Below are 18,566 nucleotides of genomic sequence, written 5' to 3'. Positions count from 1 at the left end.
CTGGCAGTGTAGAGGGCCTGAAACAATTGGGAAAGTTGGATTTGGCCTGCAGAAGTTTTTCTTTAGAAAATGGTCTGTCACAGAGCTGGTGATAAGTATGAAAAAATGAAAGTAAAATTCTGTGTGGTCACACTTATGGAGGGATAAGGAGTAGTTGTCAGGACTTGTGTCTGGAATAGTTGATGCAGGCTTTTGAATATCTGGACATCAAATAAAATGAAACTGTAGTGATAATCTATTTAATCAATCTAATCTATACAAAACTCTGGCAGAAGGTGGACAAGACAGACATACTAACTCTAGCCTTTAGACAGCACTGAAGATTGTCTAGCTAGAGTGAAAATTTTCAGCATGTTCAATTACAAGTTTCAGGAAAGATTGCAGAAAAAAAAAATGTGATCCTGCTGAAATATTTCTAAGTAGGAAGGGCAGCTATAGCGTCTGGAAAAAAAGAAAACCAAACTTTTCCATTGGTTTCAGTCATCTTTCCCAGAAAATCTTATCTTTTAAAAAATGGTGTAGACAACTTGTTATCAACACCTACATAAGAGGTCCCCGAAATAAAAAAGTAGATTGTATCTGTGGGGTTTTTTTAACACTGTTATTAATCTTAATAATAAATATAACTTTTTAATTCATCCAATTTTGAAAGTATAGGAACAAAGCCCACCTTAAACAAATAGGGTTCCATTCAACCCACATCAGTGCACATAATTCTATAGAACTTATTGGAATCAAGATATTAATATCAGTTGTATACATACATGCTAAGAGTATGAAGATTTTATTTTAGCTAATTCAATATCAGCTGTAGGCATTAACAGCCCATAATGTCATAGGCAAGACAGTGGACATCCAACAAGTTTGTCCTGAAGAATTATTGAAGTGGCTTGAAAGTATTAACATCTCTTCTTCAGGCTGTCCAAGGACTACACCATTACAGAAGAACAAGGTTTGTTATTCAGGGCAAGCAATTCCCCTGTACCTTCAGAGACTCCACACCTTTAAAGCACAATTGTCTCGGCAATTCCAAGATACCCCTTTTATACTTCTGCTGACACAGTCTTATTTGCTAAGTTCTTTCCTTTTAACCACCCTTAGAGTACTATTCCAAGCCATGAAGAATAAATTTTTTGAGCAAACTTGTGATCCAGCTGAATACCAATATATCTTGTAAATTTTCTACTCATTCTGTTTTATTCCAGGAAGACCATGCTTTCCTGTGTCATTTTACAATACCTACAGGCATATTGAAACCTAACTTTTTTTCTCTTGTTCAATAAACAAACATGTGAATGGCAGGAAACAACTGAGCTGAATATCTAGCATTTATGTACAAGAGAGTTTGGTTCAACTACAGAATTTATTTTACAGTTCTTTTAATCCCAGTGATTTATCTAAATTCCATTCTCATTTCTTTAATATTTAGTAAAGTACGGGTCCAAGAGTAACATTGGATTTATTCAGCAAACCAAGCAGTCCTTTAGGTATCCAGCTGAGGCAAGGACTACAGTCATGTTGACTAGAGTTATTTCACTACTCTTCTGTTAGGCATCCCAACAGTGTGCCTCCAGGACAGGCTGCCTGCACATTACTGTTCCTAAGAACATGTCAGAGGTTTGAATTGTGCCCTAAATTCCAAGCAACATAGCAGGGGGAAGATCTGACAGAGCTAACAAATCTGGTTTTAGCTTGAGGTTAGAATAAATTCTTCTAATATACATTACGCACTAAAAATATTAGCTTCAGAAATCAGCTGTGATGCATTTCAAGGCTAAATTTATTCTGGAACTCCAAGAAAGCAGGATTTTATTCTATGTACTTCTGAGCCGCTTTGCAAAGGGTCTGCCCCTTGCACTGCCCTCTAATTCGTTTTGATGGCATCCCTCCCTTGGGACTTACAGGTTTATCCTTCTTAGCCTGAATTTCAGAGAATAATAACATTTCAGGCCCAGCCCTCTACCACATCTCTCAAACCTAATATTCCTTGCTGACGCCTATAGATTATCAGTTGTCACTTTTATATTAGTTTCTGTGGGTTTAGCAGCAATTGTACAGTTAACTACTGCTACAACCACGTAGCGTTGGTCAGGAGCTGAAGACTACAAATATCTAGCTCTTTGTAGCCGTGTGCCAGGTCTCATTTCAGATACGCACAGTGGGCTGAGTCACTCATCTGCAGAGTAGGAACCATAGGATGAGTTGTTGACAACTTTTGTGCTACTGAAATGGAAAGGAGAGAAAAGGTATGGTTTCCACACGTTCAGGCACAGGCAGGCATTGACCTAGTGTGTCCATAATTACTGTCACTCGGGCAGACACCTGAGCTTCCCTGGCAGATAAGAAATACACTCCAGTTCTATTATCTTTATTATGGTGTCTTTGTGCTGTTGTGGGAAAGGAACAATATACACATCATCTTCTGTAATGCAGTAGCCTGTACTGCTGTAGCCTGCTCACAGATATTTCCATTTTCACAATCTCCAATTTAGAGACCAGGAGGAAAGAAATTGTATTATTCAAGTAACAACGTCATGTAGTATGAAGTGAATTTTCTCTTAAAATCCAAAAGACAGGAGGATGATTGCTTAGAAAGACCAAAAAGCCTTGATAAATCAAAAAGGAAAAAAAAAGGCTATTAACTTAATAAGAGAGACAATAAGCATAAAAATGAAATTATGAGGTGAGCAGGTGCTTTGTCTCTTACATATGTTGCTTTTCATAGTATATTTCTTCTCTTGTAACTGAATTAGTCTTTTCACTATTCTTTGAAAATTCAGGAATATTGAATGTCACATAAAGTAATAATTGTAATATATGAATAAAGGAATGCTGTCAGATAAAGCGAAACTTAAAAAAGAGAGAGACAACAAGCTCTAGCACATGAAAGACAAACATTTCTTTCCTGGGAGACAGGTCACAGAAATAAATATATATCTAGCTGACATTTCTTTGTATCTTGTTCAAACAGAATAAAACTAAAATTATCTCACATGCCTATAGGCTGCTCTGGTGTAAAGCATAGAAGTGTAGAAGGCATTATTTCATACGTGCATTTTCATTTGCTTCCTTTCTAAGATACAAAAGCAGCTCAATGCTGAGAAATCCTTTGGTAAAATAAATCCTTTGAAAATAGAAGTTATTTCCACTTAAATATTTTTCAGACACTTCATGATATAAGTGAAGTACTTTAATCAGGGGCAAATCCAGGTGCTTAGACTGACCTTGGAAAAACATTACATGAGATTACTAAAAATAAAAATATCATTTGAGAAGAAAAGCTATACATGAATTTTCCTCTTAGAGCTTTCTGTGCTGGAGCAACAGTGTCAATATTGAAGGAAAGTTATTTAGTACTAAGCAAAATTACAATTTTATGGTAGAGGTAAACCCTATGATTTATCCTTTATAAGTAACTTTAGGCCTTTCTTTGGTGGTAAGATGAGTAAGAAAAAGATGGGTGATTTGTTAGAAACAGTCTAATTTGCTTAGTGGCACATGCAGGAGCAAGGCTTGCAAGATCAGATACAATTTAAAGAAACCGTGAGATAAATGGGCCTTGTAAATTCATAATTGAACAATGTCCTACCCAGCTTGGCACTCAGTGGAAAAAACAGCAATGATGATCACTTTAAAAAGAAACATCTGGAAGCATGGCGGCTGCTGTTTTATTCCTCCGACCACTTTGGTGTTTATAACACAGCCTGATGATCAGATCATTTACTCAGGACATGAGAGGACTGTGTTCTCAGTTTTGAAACCCCACGTCTCCCACTTCCCTGGACTGTGCACTAACCGCCAGGGTTAGTGCTTCGATCCCCCTGTTTAAGTTGTCTCACTGTGCACCAAAAGATGTAAGCCAGCCAGCCACAGGAGAGTACAACACTGTGGCCTAGAAATTAGAGATTTTTGATGGATTCAGGCTCTCAGGGTTATCTCCCTTCTTACCTCAGGAGATTTGATATAAAGCCTGGGAAAATGCTAAATGCACCCATCCTCCTTTTCTCTTCTATAATTTTAGAGAGAAATGGATGCCTGTTCTTTGCCAAAGGCTCTGGAATGTGAATGTTTCTGCTCACCTTTTTCTACGTTTTGGAAATTGGTCAGAGTTCAGACTCATTTAAGACATTTTTTTTACCTAGTTATTCTCCTGTCCAGCATGTAGATATTTTTTGTAACTCCTCCAAGGTGTCTATTTCCCTTTCTGTACTTCCTGTATAGGGACACTGGTTCTGGGCAGGTGAATTCCTGCTCTGGAAGGAGCTTGGAAGTTATGTCACTGTGCCTATCCTCTTTGGATCTGTCCCAAAGTAATTTCTCTCAGTTTCAGGGAACTGCTGTCTTGTTCTTGCAAACCTAACTATCAGACATGTAGGTATAGCTAGAGCTCCCACAGGCTGCAAAATTTTCTGCCTCAGGCCAACTATTTGCCCATAGTCTCTATTTTTCATTGTCTGGAGTTACAGGCAAAATAGAATTAGACAAGGTGATATGGGGAAAGCTTTATTTCTTGTAACTTCCTTATGAAATCAAATTTGATCTTTCTCTGTAACTAGAAGATTTTGAAGCACTCATTTGTATTTTGTTCAGCTTTTCTTTTGTGAACATTGCCTCTCTCTACTATGTGAATGTGCAGCAGGGAATTTACTCCCACTGAACTAAATGATTAAAAACAAGACTTCAGTGAAAAATGCTCTGCTGGAAAATACAGTAGAACATCTACAGTGCTGTACAACTAATGAGTATTGGTTCCCTATGGTGCAGTTTGTGGGAATTGTGAGCTTCTGTAAGGTTTCTATAAAGCAAAACCGATGCCTGCTTGTTCAAGAATGCTCAGTTGTTGTATGACCTGTCCTCACTAGGACTGAAAGAGACAAAAAATACAGCTGAGTTTTATGAAGTTGTTAAAGCAACAATTTCATAACTTTTTAAACACAATTGTTTTTTAAAATTATACCTTTTGCTTGTTCAGTCAAACACTATGATGCTTTCTGTTTGAGGCATAATTGTATATAGTGAATATACCTGCCATCTGTATGTACTTTGATACAACTGCCTCAAATTAACCTTTTGTTTAGTCACATTAATTATAAAGGTGACATAGGTTATTGGTAGGATTATCCGCTTGGGTTGACTGTGGAGTTTTCCTTAAATGCTGAATATATAATATTGCCCTAAATTCCTTGACATTTGCAGCAAATAACTATCTTTCAATTTTAATCAAGAAAATTTCTGCTGTCAGATTCAGCCATTGCCCTCATATTGAAAGCCTGCTTTATAATATTACCATCTGTCCATTGTAATGAAAGATAGATCTGGCTTTCATAATCACCCTGCAATTTTTTGTCCATACAACAAACAGTTCTGACATACAGACTGATAGATTATTACCTCCCCCTTCTCTTAGATGCTACTTTGTTCCAGTAAAAAAAAAAAAAACAAACAAGGAAATACTTTAATCAAATTATGTATGTTGTGTTTCTGATCTACAATAGATTTCAAATAATCCAGTATATTAATTCTATATGCAGAAAACTATTTTCTGAATTATTTTACTTATTGATCCTACAACTGTAAATCTAGGTCTGACATTAACATGGGTACTTATTATTTATCTGTTTTTCCCCTGTCATTAATTTTCACAAACTTCAGATTGCTGGAATCTTTCAAAGAATGCTTTACTTTATTTTATTTTCTTCTTCACATCATTAGGAGGATTTTTCTGGTCAGAATCTCTTCCAAAGTCCTCTCATTTTAAGGGGAAAAGGCAGTTCCCAAATACTTCATGTAACAAGGAAAATGAGAATTTAATGCATATCGGTGCCTTCCTCCTCACACATCTTGTGTTACCTCAGATCATAGCATCAGACAGAACCTTTGGTTTTGTCTTTTTGTCTGTGTGTGTGTGTGTGTGTGTGTGTGCCTTGAAATGGCATAGCTGCTGTATGCTTTCCATCCTCTTTTATATGAGATATAAGTGAGATATCAAGGGAGTTGATAAGTACAACATATGATGGGTTGAGTTAACAAATGCTAATTTTATTTCACATAAAAAATATTGGTGTTAACTGAAAGATAATTCTGCAAAGCCTGTCTTGTGTAAGCTGGTTTTACCTTCTCCTCTGCTCTCCTCAGGATATTTGCATGTAATGCAAATAGGGCTTTATGAAGGGATTATCTAAAACACGTGGAGCTGTAATTTCACTTTTTCCATTGAAATTCTGGTGTAACACCAGGTTTGGTCAAACTGTCAGACCTTCTCTGTGCTAGAAAGCTATCAGGTCTTTTTTTCTTTCTGTGTTTTGCTGGATGTTTTCAATGTCAAGCTACCTGTGCTACCACAAATTCTTTTAAGTCCAGAGTCTTTGGAAGATGCTAGAATTTTTTCCAGTGTTATGGCTGATGGTAAGATCATGCTCACATTTTACCCCTAGCTAGATGATACCTTGTATGGACTTCTTCCTCCTCATAATGCAAGGGCTGTACAGCCCTTCCCGAGATTTTCTGCGGGGTGTTCTGCTGATCCAAGGCACTGCCCCAGTTGATGTGGTGAGGGCTGTGTAAGTGACATACCCTATGTAGGTAGATGGGCATATACACGTATACATATATATGCTGTGCAATCTTCCACAGTTCTCCCTTGTAGTAAACCTTTTCCCTAATCCCTTCTAGGATGATTAGGTAAAAACTACAGATATGTAGCTATAACATGTAGGCATGCTGAAGAGCTAGGGCAGGAATCTGAAGAGCAGGTACTCAGTATATATCGTCTTGTTTCCAGCTTTTAAGGACACCGAGTTATTATCGATTTCGGGATATTCACACAAATCACATAAATCACTCCCTTAAGTTATTCTCATGTTTCCTTTATGCTCTCCCGCATTACTGTCCCCCTGTATGTGTGAACACAGGGAACACTTAAGGTGAATCCCCATATGCATAAATTTTGCATAAAGATAAACTGGCACCGGGTACTTAAGTTTAGTAGTAACTTTAGGTTTACACAAAATTGTTGATTTTCAGTACAAGTAAGGATGAAAGAATCTCTTCCTTTGAAAATCATGTATGTTTCACAGATTCTTTTGGTAAAATAGAGGATTCTTTTTTGAAAACTTGTTCTTGTACCACTACAAGGGATCTTTCCACCTCCTACACAGCTGTTGTAATCCCTACAAAAGTATTTATAGGATAATACATTACTCAAACTTACAGCTTTCCAGCTGCATTATACATGTTTGCACATCCATTGGAAAATTTTTGAGATCCATCGGACAGGACAGTATTAAAGTCAATCTGAAAGAACACAAAAAACAATATTAAAAATATACCACAAAAATGCCATAGAACTTCACAGGAAGAATGCATGAAAACACTGGAAGTTATTAGAAAAAGAAGAAATTTTTTTATTCATTAGAAAGCTTTCAAAATGTATGTATATTAGCTGAACCCATTTCACTTGCTCAACCTAGTATCACAATGTGGAAAAAAATTATTAAAGACTTTCAGAAAAACACGTTTTTCAGAAGGATTGCCTAACTTTTTGGGAAGTCTAAAGGAATGCAACAACAGCATGCTTTTTTGTACTACAGCAGAATTATTGTACTGTTACAGTATTTCAAATCCTTGACATAAAATTTACCCAGATTTGCAAGAATTTCATAACAGATGTCAGCTGCAAATCATGGTGGCAAAGTAATTTATGTGTTATTGTCCTAAAATAAGGTGCTTAAATTGTCAACACAAAGGTTTAAGATAACATTTTATGATACTGATGGTAGACTGAAATACGCCTGTAATTTTGAACTGCAGCTGTGTTTCACATTAGCCCTGATACTTCCTGTGAAATACTTTGCAACCTATACGCAAAAGAGGTATTTTTATATTTTATATCAATACAATAACTTATCTTTAGAGTGATACTTCTCAGAGGAATGAGAAAGAAGAATCTAAGAGGTAAAGGCACATGTTTTTCATCATTGGCCATGTTTAGGTATCTATTCATTCAGGGTCATGACTGCACCTTTCTTCTTGCTAGAAAATATCTTGAGTGAAAATTTTGCCCCATATTCATTTATCAGTTCAGTTGATAGAGTTTCTCTAAAAACCTGAGGGGCTTGAGTTCAATTCCTTACACATAAGGCTTTTCTAGAACAGCAGTGCTCTAATCCCCCTCTCCTAACCCCATTCCCCTGTTTTTGGCATTGGGGTTAAAAGGAAGTCAGCAGTAGGTGGCAAGCATGGCTACATATTTCTTTTACCCTATTGTTTCCCTCTCCAAAGCTTCTTCATGCTTTGTTGCTGCAACTTCTGTTTAGCCTGCCAGTGACAGCGCTGCAGGGGGAGAGTCTGAGGAGGGAACTCAGATCCTGGCCCTATTGCCATGCTATTAAAAATAGTTCCAAATGCAAAATCTGACTAGTAGGCTAGTAACATGGCAAGTCAGAGAAGAGGCACCTGGACTTTACTTTGTGCTTCAGTAAATATTTTAGTATTTTATATCAAGTATTAATTGGACCAGGAACTGGAACCTTCTCATTGTTTTCTCGTCTGAATTGTTCTAATGCAATTAGGGGAGGAGGAGACATTAGGGAAAAAAAGAAAAAGCAAATTTAGAAATCTTCAGATTTTTTTTCTTTTAATATCAGCATGTTAGCAATTAGCATGTGTCCCCTCAAAAAAAAAACCTGTGTCCCCTCAAAAAAGCTTAACTGACACAAATTCGCATAACAACTCAACTAGATGCCAATTGTATGATTTGAAATCTGTTTCAGAAATTGTTATAGTTCTTAATTAAATCATGGCAACATAAACTTTCTGACTGCATAAGAAACACAGGAGCTATCTGGCACCTGCTTTCATCACAGTCAATGTTTGCTTTTATAGTTTAATATTATAATATTTCTCACGTTTGGTTCCCCCCCTCCCCCCCCACTTCATGCTACATGAACTTGGTCTGAATTCTATTGAAGTTGCAATCCAGACTTGCTTCTGCTGAGTGGTGGTGTCTATACCTTGTCTTGTACATATCTGGAGGGAGTAGGGCAAGGAGGAGGAGTTATTTGATTAGAGTGGAACAACTGCCAGTGCCTCTCAGGGTGATTCAGACAGTCTGGAGAGAATTGATTTAGATCTACATTCTACTTGGATCCGGAGAAGGAATCCTTTTTACTTGCTTTCCATCCATTTCTAGTGACAGAATACCTGTTGTGACACTGAAGAATGATTATGTTCCCAGACTGGCAGACTAATCTCCTCTTGGGTATGAAATGCTCGTAGGAATTTTAACCCAACCCTTTCTCCCTGTGTAAGCTTGACAAGACGCTGCCCACTTGCACTGGAAGGAGGGAGGAAGGAGACGCCATTGCCACTGAGACATCCACGCAAATCACAAAGGTTTTCTTTTTCTTTTAGCATACAAACTACAGATTCCTGAAGTCTCTTCAAAAAGTCCAATTACCCATTAATGCAGTATCGTAAAAGCATGAAAAGCAAAACACTGGACAAGTGGACAAGAAGTATATTTATTTTGAAAAGTATAACATTTTGCACAAGTAGGTCACTGTATTAATACCAAAGCTATATCATGTCTAATGGGGCATTAGTACACTTATATCCAATGTGTCTCATTAGATGGGGATTTTGAAGATAGTGGTAAAATGCCTACACTGTGTGTATTAATAAAAGGAAAGTGGGGAGCAGAGAAGGGAAAAGAAGTAGAATAACTAGATTTTGTCAATACTTATATGTGATTGCTGCTTACAGCTTCTTAAACCTTTTCAAAAGTTTACTTTCCACTTTTCTCTCCATCTCCAGCAGTAAGTGAACTATTCTTTAAATCTCATGTTTCCTCAAACAGGTCACGTTTCCATGTTGAAGTGCAACTGCAATATCCAAAAAGGTGAAAAAGAAATAACATTGGATTGTCATGACATTGGAGGTTACAGCGTGTGAAACTCATATTTAGGCCAGCTCAGATTACAATACTCCAGGATTATTTGCTCTGTGCAAGTGTCCTAGCTCCTCTAGGCTCAGTATCTGTACTTTAAAATGGGAAAGATACTTTTCTATTATTTTTACTATGCATATTCCTAATGAGAGATCATTTTCTATCTTAGTATTAACAATAAACAGTAATGATGATAAAGTTCTGTATTCAAAACTCACATTTACTTTAGTGATAGTTCTGCATGACTAACACCTGAAGATATCCATTAGCAACTCTTACGCACACTTTTCAGCTTCTATCTGAAAAAAATCATTTGATTAGAAACTCACCTGATGGAATAAAGTACATTTCCATTTTTGAAAATTCGCAACAACTTATTATCTGTTGTAACTTCATGAAAGTTGGCACCTTTTTCATTAGCAAAGAACAAATCAGGTTTCCAAATCGAATCCAGCATGGATGGATCTAAGTCTAAAGAGTCATCTGGATATTCACTGTATGCGAGGCGTGGATCATTCCAGTTCTGACGGAGAAAGATGTTTACTCGGTAATCCTGAATGAAAGAGAAAACAAGCAAAGCTTTATCAAGCATAGGGATTTAGCTTTTATTTCATTTCTTAGCCATGTAATCCCCTGTCCATCTGTGGATGACAAAAGAATTACTTAGCTGAATGCCAGCATGATACCTATTTGTATTAGTGGGGACACAATGGATAAGAATAAAGATGCATTTCAGCACAATTGAAAAAATCCCAAGCTAAGGAAATCCAACTTCTGTGCACAGTTCATATAACTCCATACAACTCTACCCCTACAGTAGCTTTGTCTTAAAATCAAAATGAGAGAAACATAAAAAGAATTTTATGGAGTTACCTTTTTCTGCTCAACTCCTGGCAGAGGCATTCCCACTTCCCTCTCTTAGGCAATGAGAATTTATCCCACTGGAAGGAAACCTCAATTAATTTCTTTTCTCTCTCTCTAATTCTTATCTATTTTAGACACAGCACTTAGACTTTCTGTGCCTCAGTTCCCTATTGAAAATTGTGTGAGCAGTACCTTGCCATAGAGCTGCATGAGAAAGACATATATGTTCCTTCTCTATTCAAATATGGTGGAGATCATGTAACTACGATACATTAGCTTAGGTACAAGTGGAATCACCTTAATTCCTACAGATAGACTTGTCTTAATAAAAGTTGTTTTTATAGGAAAGACAAGTGGAGTGTTTCAAACTGTAATTTTGGAGTTGTATGTACTCTCTGTGAGAGACAATGTTGTATTTATGGCTGCACACTTCTTAAAACTTTACCACTCTGAAAGGTGAAAATATTTGTTTTTAAATAAAGTGCATCTTAGCGTCTCATTAAATTATATCAAGAACTGAGAGAATTGAGACACTGAACATAAGGAAATAGGGACTATACTTTTATTGGTCATAATATGACTTTCCTCATTATTTGCACTACTGCATTAATGAAAGAAGATAAAAACAAAATAGAAACAAAGACATATTAGGTGTGGAGGGGAAATGGGAGCTGGTTGTCAGAGCTTATGTGACTTCTAAATGTAATAGAAATAAATAACGACTTGTTTATTGTTAAAAAAGACAACGAAAATTAATTTTAAAAAGAAAACTTTTTTAGTCAGAACGGGAGATGAAGTGTTCAAGGCTGAGCAATAGAATTTGGCCAATAACTATGGGTATAGTTATTAGTGGTTAGAATAACTAGTTAAAACCCCACTGGGGTAGAAATTGTGGGTACTGTAGAAATTCCAATGTCATATCAATATTTGGTCTTATGAAACTTGGAACGTGTAGCCATACAGTTGTGAGAACCATGCCAACAGACATAATAAAGGACAACAGGAACCTCAATATGCAACATTTACTCATGAAAAATAGTTTTTTATATCTTCAGCATCCTGCTATTTTGGTGAATTTAATTACTCAGCTTGAATAAGGGTAGCCAAATATGCTAAAAACATGCTTACCAAGCATTTGTTGCTTGATAATCAGAAAATACTGCATATCATATAGAGAAAGTCCCAGTAGAGGATTTTATATTAATATAACCTCATAAATTTCCAAGACAAAAGCAGTAAGTGGAAAACTACACCTGGAGAATGAAATTAATGCAAATATTGTTTTCAGCAGACATGAAAAAGGCTCTCTGACCAAATAGAAGCATATAACATTAAATGCCAGGTGGAAAAAGCATAGGATTCGTTAATTAATTGCTTTTTTAAAAAAAAAATTAATTTTTTAACTCCCTTTCAGAAAAGGACTGAAAGATATTTCCCTTCTTTTTCATCATGGCTAGTGACAGCCTCAAGAGCTATATAAATTTCTTAAGAGAAGCTGTTGGTATTTTTCATAATTAGCACCATGGCTGATGAAATCAGAGCCAGGGATTTGTACTTTACAGATGTAGAAACAAGCCTCTTTTTTTTTTTTCTTTCCTAAAGTAAGCCAAAACCCTTAGACAAGCTTGTGCCTCAGTGTTCATAGAACTGAGCTTTTGGTGATTTTCATGCAGCAAGAGGACACAATACCCCCTGAAATACCCTTATTTCTTTGCATGATATCCCAAATACCATGTAGTACCAGTTCCCCTTCCAAACTCCTGTATAAAATCAAAAGGCCTGGAAGAAGCAGGAATTGGGATGGCTCTTACTGCCTGTCCCAACATGTGGACTTGTTGCACTGAAGGAAACATTAGCTCTAAACCTAGGCCACTGGGTGTAAGTACTACAGCTCTGGACTTCACCTGCACTTCAGCCAAACCCAAGGTTTACCTTTTTATTTGTATAACCTGAAGTATGTCTATTTATTTTACTTTTCTCTGCAGAATATGATGAGTTTATGAATGGGATTACTTATAGAGTAAAGGACTTCTCATATGTATAAGACAGAACAGGTGAAAAATGCATAGCAGAAAGTTGAAATGAAAATGGAAAATGGAGGAAGACAAACGGAGGAGTCTGTTCTAGGTTATATTAAGCTATTCTGTATGTCAGTTTGCCTAAAGTTTATTGGTTTAAATTGTTTCCAGCTTTTAAGTTAAAAAAAGTCCTAGTTAAATTTTTCATTGAAGCAATTGAAGCTATTTTTCATTGTTCTCTTCCCTGAAAAGTCTGACTTAAATTGGCTCTCATTATTCACTAAAATATCCTAATCTATCAAAAGGAAAGATATATATTTGACTGCTATTGTATGAAGGACAAGTATTCATCATCTCAGTTTATAATTACACGTTGTGAGCATAAGGCTTAACTGCTTTAAAGAAATAGGGTTGTTTGATGCAAACACAGAGACCAGAATTAAACTGCCAGAATTGATTTGTTTTCCTACAAGAGGATTGCTATTCTCTTGTGCTACTTGCCTGGAGGGGTGACTCCTAACTCAAATAACTGTGCTGGGGAGGTTCCTTGAGGGGAGAGAGAAATCATCATTTAAGTTGTGGTGACTTCCACAGCCACTCCTATAACCTCAAGGCTGCCATCATCTGAACAGCCGCTGTGCCCTGATTCTACAGAATGAGACTGCTTTATGGGTCTGCCCTTGCTCCACTGTCCTTCAAAACCCTTAGCCACAGGGTGAACTTTCTTAGAGGGTCAGGATACTGTTCATCTGCTTCATAGGGCTCAATAAAATCAAACTTGGGAGATCAGGTAATTGCTTTTTGCTGTCCATGCTGAGGCTGAGGCCATTATGGACTCCAGTACTGCCATTTTAAATAGCAATTTCGAGCACACAGTGAAATCTAAAAAACTTGCAGCATATGTTGATTTCTTCTTCATTATACTGATACAGATAGAGCTATGTTCCCGTAGCATAAAGAATATAGCTAGAACGCCGTATGGAAACTTTTGCACAAATCCTCAAGGTATTAATTGCCTGATTCTCACTGGTTCCTTTAATGCATTTTTTTAATAGGCGTTGTATGTGGAATCCTTCTAGATCTGAGAGAGAGAGATATAAAAGCAAATTTCCAAAATATGCCTTTCATTTGAACAGTGCTTATCACCTGCTCTCATAATTTTTGAATGCTGTCATTTGAACCAAATAATCAAATTTTCATGCATAAATGAATAGTTTTCCAGAGCTCTACCTATTGCAGTTCCAAATACTACTATGATTTTGACTAATATATCCATCTAAGTGAAATCTAGATTTGTCTTTTGCATAACGTAGTCAAATGATTCTTGTTTTATTTGTTCAACCTCACTGTAGAATTTTAACATGGAAATCTTATGGCCTTTCCAAGAACACTGCTGATAGTAAATTTAAAGGCACTATGAGAAATATTGTTCTTGTGAAGAGTTTTGTTTTATACTGATAACTATGGCCATTTTTTCTTCATGTCCATTAAAGGTCTGTATTGAAAAATACTAGAGTTTCTGGTGAAGTCATAAAAAATAGCATAGAAAGCAGATGCATTTACTAAAGTCTAAAATATAAAGATTTGTTCATTAAGTTTCCACCAAATTATAGGAAAAATGAAAAGACTTGTTTGAATGCATTTTTACTAATTTTAGTAACTACGTGTATTGCAAGTGCTTGAAAATCAACCAAGAACCAGGCCCCGTATTTGTAGATTATATGCATGCACAGACTAATAGTCCCCCAATGGTTAGATTTCTGTTTTTCCAGGTTTCTACAGCTGTTGCTTTCAACTCCATTGGACATAATGCTGGAAAAGCTTATTGCAGACATTGGCATGGACTGGAATTTACTTTGTTGTAATGAAAGCTGACTATGATCCTCTGTACCTAAGAAGTTATCACAGACATACTGGGTAGACCTGCTCACGTGAAGGCCAAAGTGAGGAATGAAAATTAGCAGGGCAACCTGGAGTAAAAGGAAGACAGAACTAGAGGGAACTACTAGAGGCATGGGGGAACAGGGAATAATTTAAATGATTTCAGTAGATGTTACAAGAGAGAAATATGTATCAGGAAGAATAAGACCCAAGGGAATCGTGGCCTAAAAAAGTAATGAATATCTTGAAGACCCACTTCAAATTAAGTATAATTTTGTAACTATAGCTATTTGTTTTATTAAATTTGTTTATCATCCCATAGGGAATGAGAGTATTTGGTCATAAAGTTATGTGTGTGTTATCATTCCTCTAGCTCTATCCACGTCCCCCCCGCAAAAAAAAAAAAAGGTTATCAGGTGCTGAGTTATCAGGTGTTCGGGTGCTAGTGGAATAGTATTAGTAGTTTCATATTTCCGCATACCATCCTTGGTACACCAATCTAAAAAGGAATGCTGTAGAGCATATGTTATTTCATTTTCCATTTTGTTTCTTGGATAAATGAAAAACATCTTTGGCCTTTATTCTACAAAATATTACGTTTGCCTTATGCATTTTATCTTCAAAATACTTTGACTTCTTAATCTTGACATAATTTGTTAAATAGGTTGCTTGCAACAGGCTAATTAAAAGCCCTTAGCAATTTTACCTTTTATTATTTCAATTTTTATGTAATACTGTGGAAAATAAAAGTTAGACTTAAGACTAACTCCACAACTGGAAGGTTAAATGGAAAACTAAGCAGAAAATGGTTATTTTCTGAACCAGATGAGTTCTGCACAGTCCAGTATAGTACTAAATTTGTTACTGCTATGGGACAGCAATAAAAACAAAATACTAACATTTTTATCTTGCAGTTTCTACAATGAGTTTTCCCCTTGCAACGTATTTTTTCCTGATTTATCATAGCTAGAATTAATTATTTTTTTTTACTTTAGGAATTTTCACAAGAAGTGAAGGACAATTTTGGGTTTTGTTATACTGATACAAAAATAGTAAAATGTGGGGACTTGATGGATACAGATTGTCATAGTTGTCTTCTCTCTCAAGTTTTCTTTCTTGTTCTCATTGCTGTACACAAAAAGCTGCTATGTTACAGAACACATTAATAGTTTTAATTTTTACTGGTGAGATTTTCTAAAGTTGCTATCTCAGTCTCTGAAAAACATGCAACTTGGCATGCTTTTTATTGACGCCTTGGTTAGTATAATTAGACAGGATGCCCTGTGGCATATTAGTACTTTGTGGTAATAACATCTTTCCATTTTAAATTTGTTCACTGGCCCTAAGCACTATAGCTGCACTTTAGGTAACCTAATTACTTTGGGTAAAGTGATGGGGTTTCCTTAGTTTTCCTTTGCATATCTGAAAATTTCAGACTGGACGAAAAGCTATTCACTGAATTATTTCAATATGCCTTTGATGAAATTTCCCTTGTACAGAAACTCAAATATTTAAATTTAAGTAAGCCCTTCAAATTGGTAAATCATTTTCCATGCAGGTTACCAACGTCATTGCAAAATCAAAGTAGGAGAAGACCCTTCTTGTCACACTGGCATTTGAGAAATGTAAATATAGTTTGTGAAATCTGAATGATTCCCCTGTATTTCCTCATGCTTTATGGGGAGGCCTCATCTGTAGTCATGCATGTTCAGAAAAAGAATATATAGAAGAAGGTGCAGAAAAGGATGATATAGGACTGGACAGGATAGCCAGTTCTGTGAGAGTAGACAGGAAAAGTTTGATTTCTTTAAACCGGTAATACAAAGGACTTGTATTATGACTTGATTGATGACTTGATTGCCATCCGTAAATATATCAAAGGGTAAATATTAGAGAGAGAAAACATTTTAAATCTAAGGACAAGAACAACCTTAATTATCAATAAATTTGGCTGGACTGAAATGGTTCACCCTCTTGCTTAACATGCTAATAAACTTTGGTGATCTCACTGGCATGATTTATTATTGCAAATAAGGGGACTCTTTATTTTTTATTGCATCTTTGCATTATTACAGGTCTGAACTGCAGCAAGGATAGTGCATATATCTATGCTGTATGGCAGTTCAATTAATGAGTGAAAAAAAAACGCAACAGACTCCATGCTCCATCATTAACTGTAACTCATTAATCTGTCAGAGATTTACCATAGCAGCTAAAGAGAAATTAACCGTCATTTAAATTGATCACTGAGTACTTAACTTTAATTGACACATCAAATCTGTGTCAGAGTGACAAAATTTGACTAATGCCAAACATCCCTAAGAACATGCTTTTCTGTACTGGATAGCTGTAGGGCATTCATTACAAGAACCAATGTAGATACGCTGTTTATTATGATAGGGTTTGTCTGACTCGCTGGATCCTTCCTGATGATCTGTCCCTGGATAATTCCATATGTGGAAGCTCTCTTTCCAGAACTGATTTTGGCAGTGGGTAAAACTAAGGGTGACCTTCTTGTTCTCACTCTGGAATTACAGAACCCATATTGATGCTGGGAACAACTGCAGTACTGCACCACTCCGTCAGTAAGCTGAAACTTCGTGAATTTTCCAGAACCACAGGATTCCTCCCTCAGAAAGGAATGTCTTCATTGATGGGACTTAGGAGAAAGTCTTCCTCTTGTAATTTTTCTTTCTAATCCTGTGACTCTTGCAATTTTGCTGTATAAGGGCAAATATGCAGTTCCGTGCACAAAGACAGAAAACTTACCTGTCTAGTCCTGCCTCAGGTTAGTTGGCAAAACACTTCGTTGGTGATTGGGATCTCTACATTTGAGCCCTTGCAGGCTGAGGATGAGCAGTAAGGCCTGTTTGGTTCCTGGATAAAGGCTCTAATCCTAGACTAGTTTGAAAATGGTGGGTGCTCTTACCCCCTCCATTAAGTAGGACAGGACAGATGGTTTGGGGATTTGGGTGAGGGCTAACTTGCCTCTGGTCTCAGGAAGCTTTAGGAAATTATTTGAGCTATTCACAAAAGATTGTTGATGGATTTTGGATGAAGAGCTCGCTCTTTCTTTGTCCATGAATGTATAAAAGCAGATTTTAAGGTGTTCATTAATATTTTTAATCTTTCTGGGGTTTTTGTTTGTTTGTTTAGGGTTTTTGTTTGTTCTTCTTACACTGCTGAACTACTAACTATCCAAGCGGGTGTCCTGTGAGTAGTTTTGTTAAAGTTTTATTTAAATTTTTCTTAATTCCTTTGCAGATTTTGACTCCAGTATCTGCCCAGCAGTACTCATATTGAAGTCAATAGGACTAGAGCTTACTTGGCAAAGAACTAGCTGAAAGTAGGACTTCATAATTGCTACCTGTGATATCAGACATCTCAGATTCCCTTACAGAGTCAAAATTCAGCGTTCAGCAAATAAGTATATACACTACTTGTGCACCAAGTGCTCTTCCTAGCTGTGTCACCTGCTTTCATAACCTTGGATTCTGAAGTGATATGGCCTCTGTTAACGTTCTGCCTGAGACAGACGAATGTCACTTGCTTTCTTTTCTTCTGGGTTGAGTAAAATATCTCATTCACCATCACTGTTAATAGTTTGGAGGATGAGAACTGTTCTGTCACTACTCCAGTTCATTCTTTTCCTTACTGAAATTATGGGGTCACTTACAGGATGCTTATTAGTACAGAGCTATCAGTCTTTGCCATTCAACCCATAGATAAAAGAAGAATATAGTCAGTATTTTCTGTGAGGACTCCTTGATTTTCAGCTTCTGACTCCCTTGTCTTCATTACAAAACATTCAAAATCTCTTGAATTCAAGTGTGTTTCAAAATCAACTTATTTTCCAT

General features: G+C 36.5%; 1 protein-coding gene across 5 annotated transcripts in view; it reads right to left on the bottom strand.

Annotated features, from left to right (window-relative positions):
- GLRA3 (glycine receptor alpha 3) overlaps positions 1-18,566 on the bottom strand; it is a 103,136-nt gene that overhangs the window by 35,364 nt on the left and 49,206 nt on the right. For all 5 annotated transcript variants that reach the window (XM_075150568.1, XM_075150569.1, XM_075150570.1 and 2 more), the window contains 2 exons: positions 10,276-10,499; positions 7,211-7,293 (listed from right to left, as the gene is read on the bottom strand). In XM_075150568.1, coding sequence (XP_075006669.1) covers positions 7,211-7,293; positions 10,276-10,499 — 307 coding nt within the window. The remainder of the gene's footprint in view (positions 1-7,210; positions 7,294-10,275; positions 10,500-18,566) is intronic.

The sequence above is a fragment of the Calonectris borealis genome, chromosome 4 (genome assembly GCF_964195595.1).
Source record: "Calonectris borealis chromosome 4, bCalBor7.hap1.2, whole genome shotgun sequence".
Lineage (NCBI taxonomy): Eukaryota > Metazoa > Chordata > Aves > Procellariiformes > Procellariidae > Calonectris > Calonectris borealis.
This window is presented reverse-complemented; position numbering and strand designations above follow the sequence as displayed.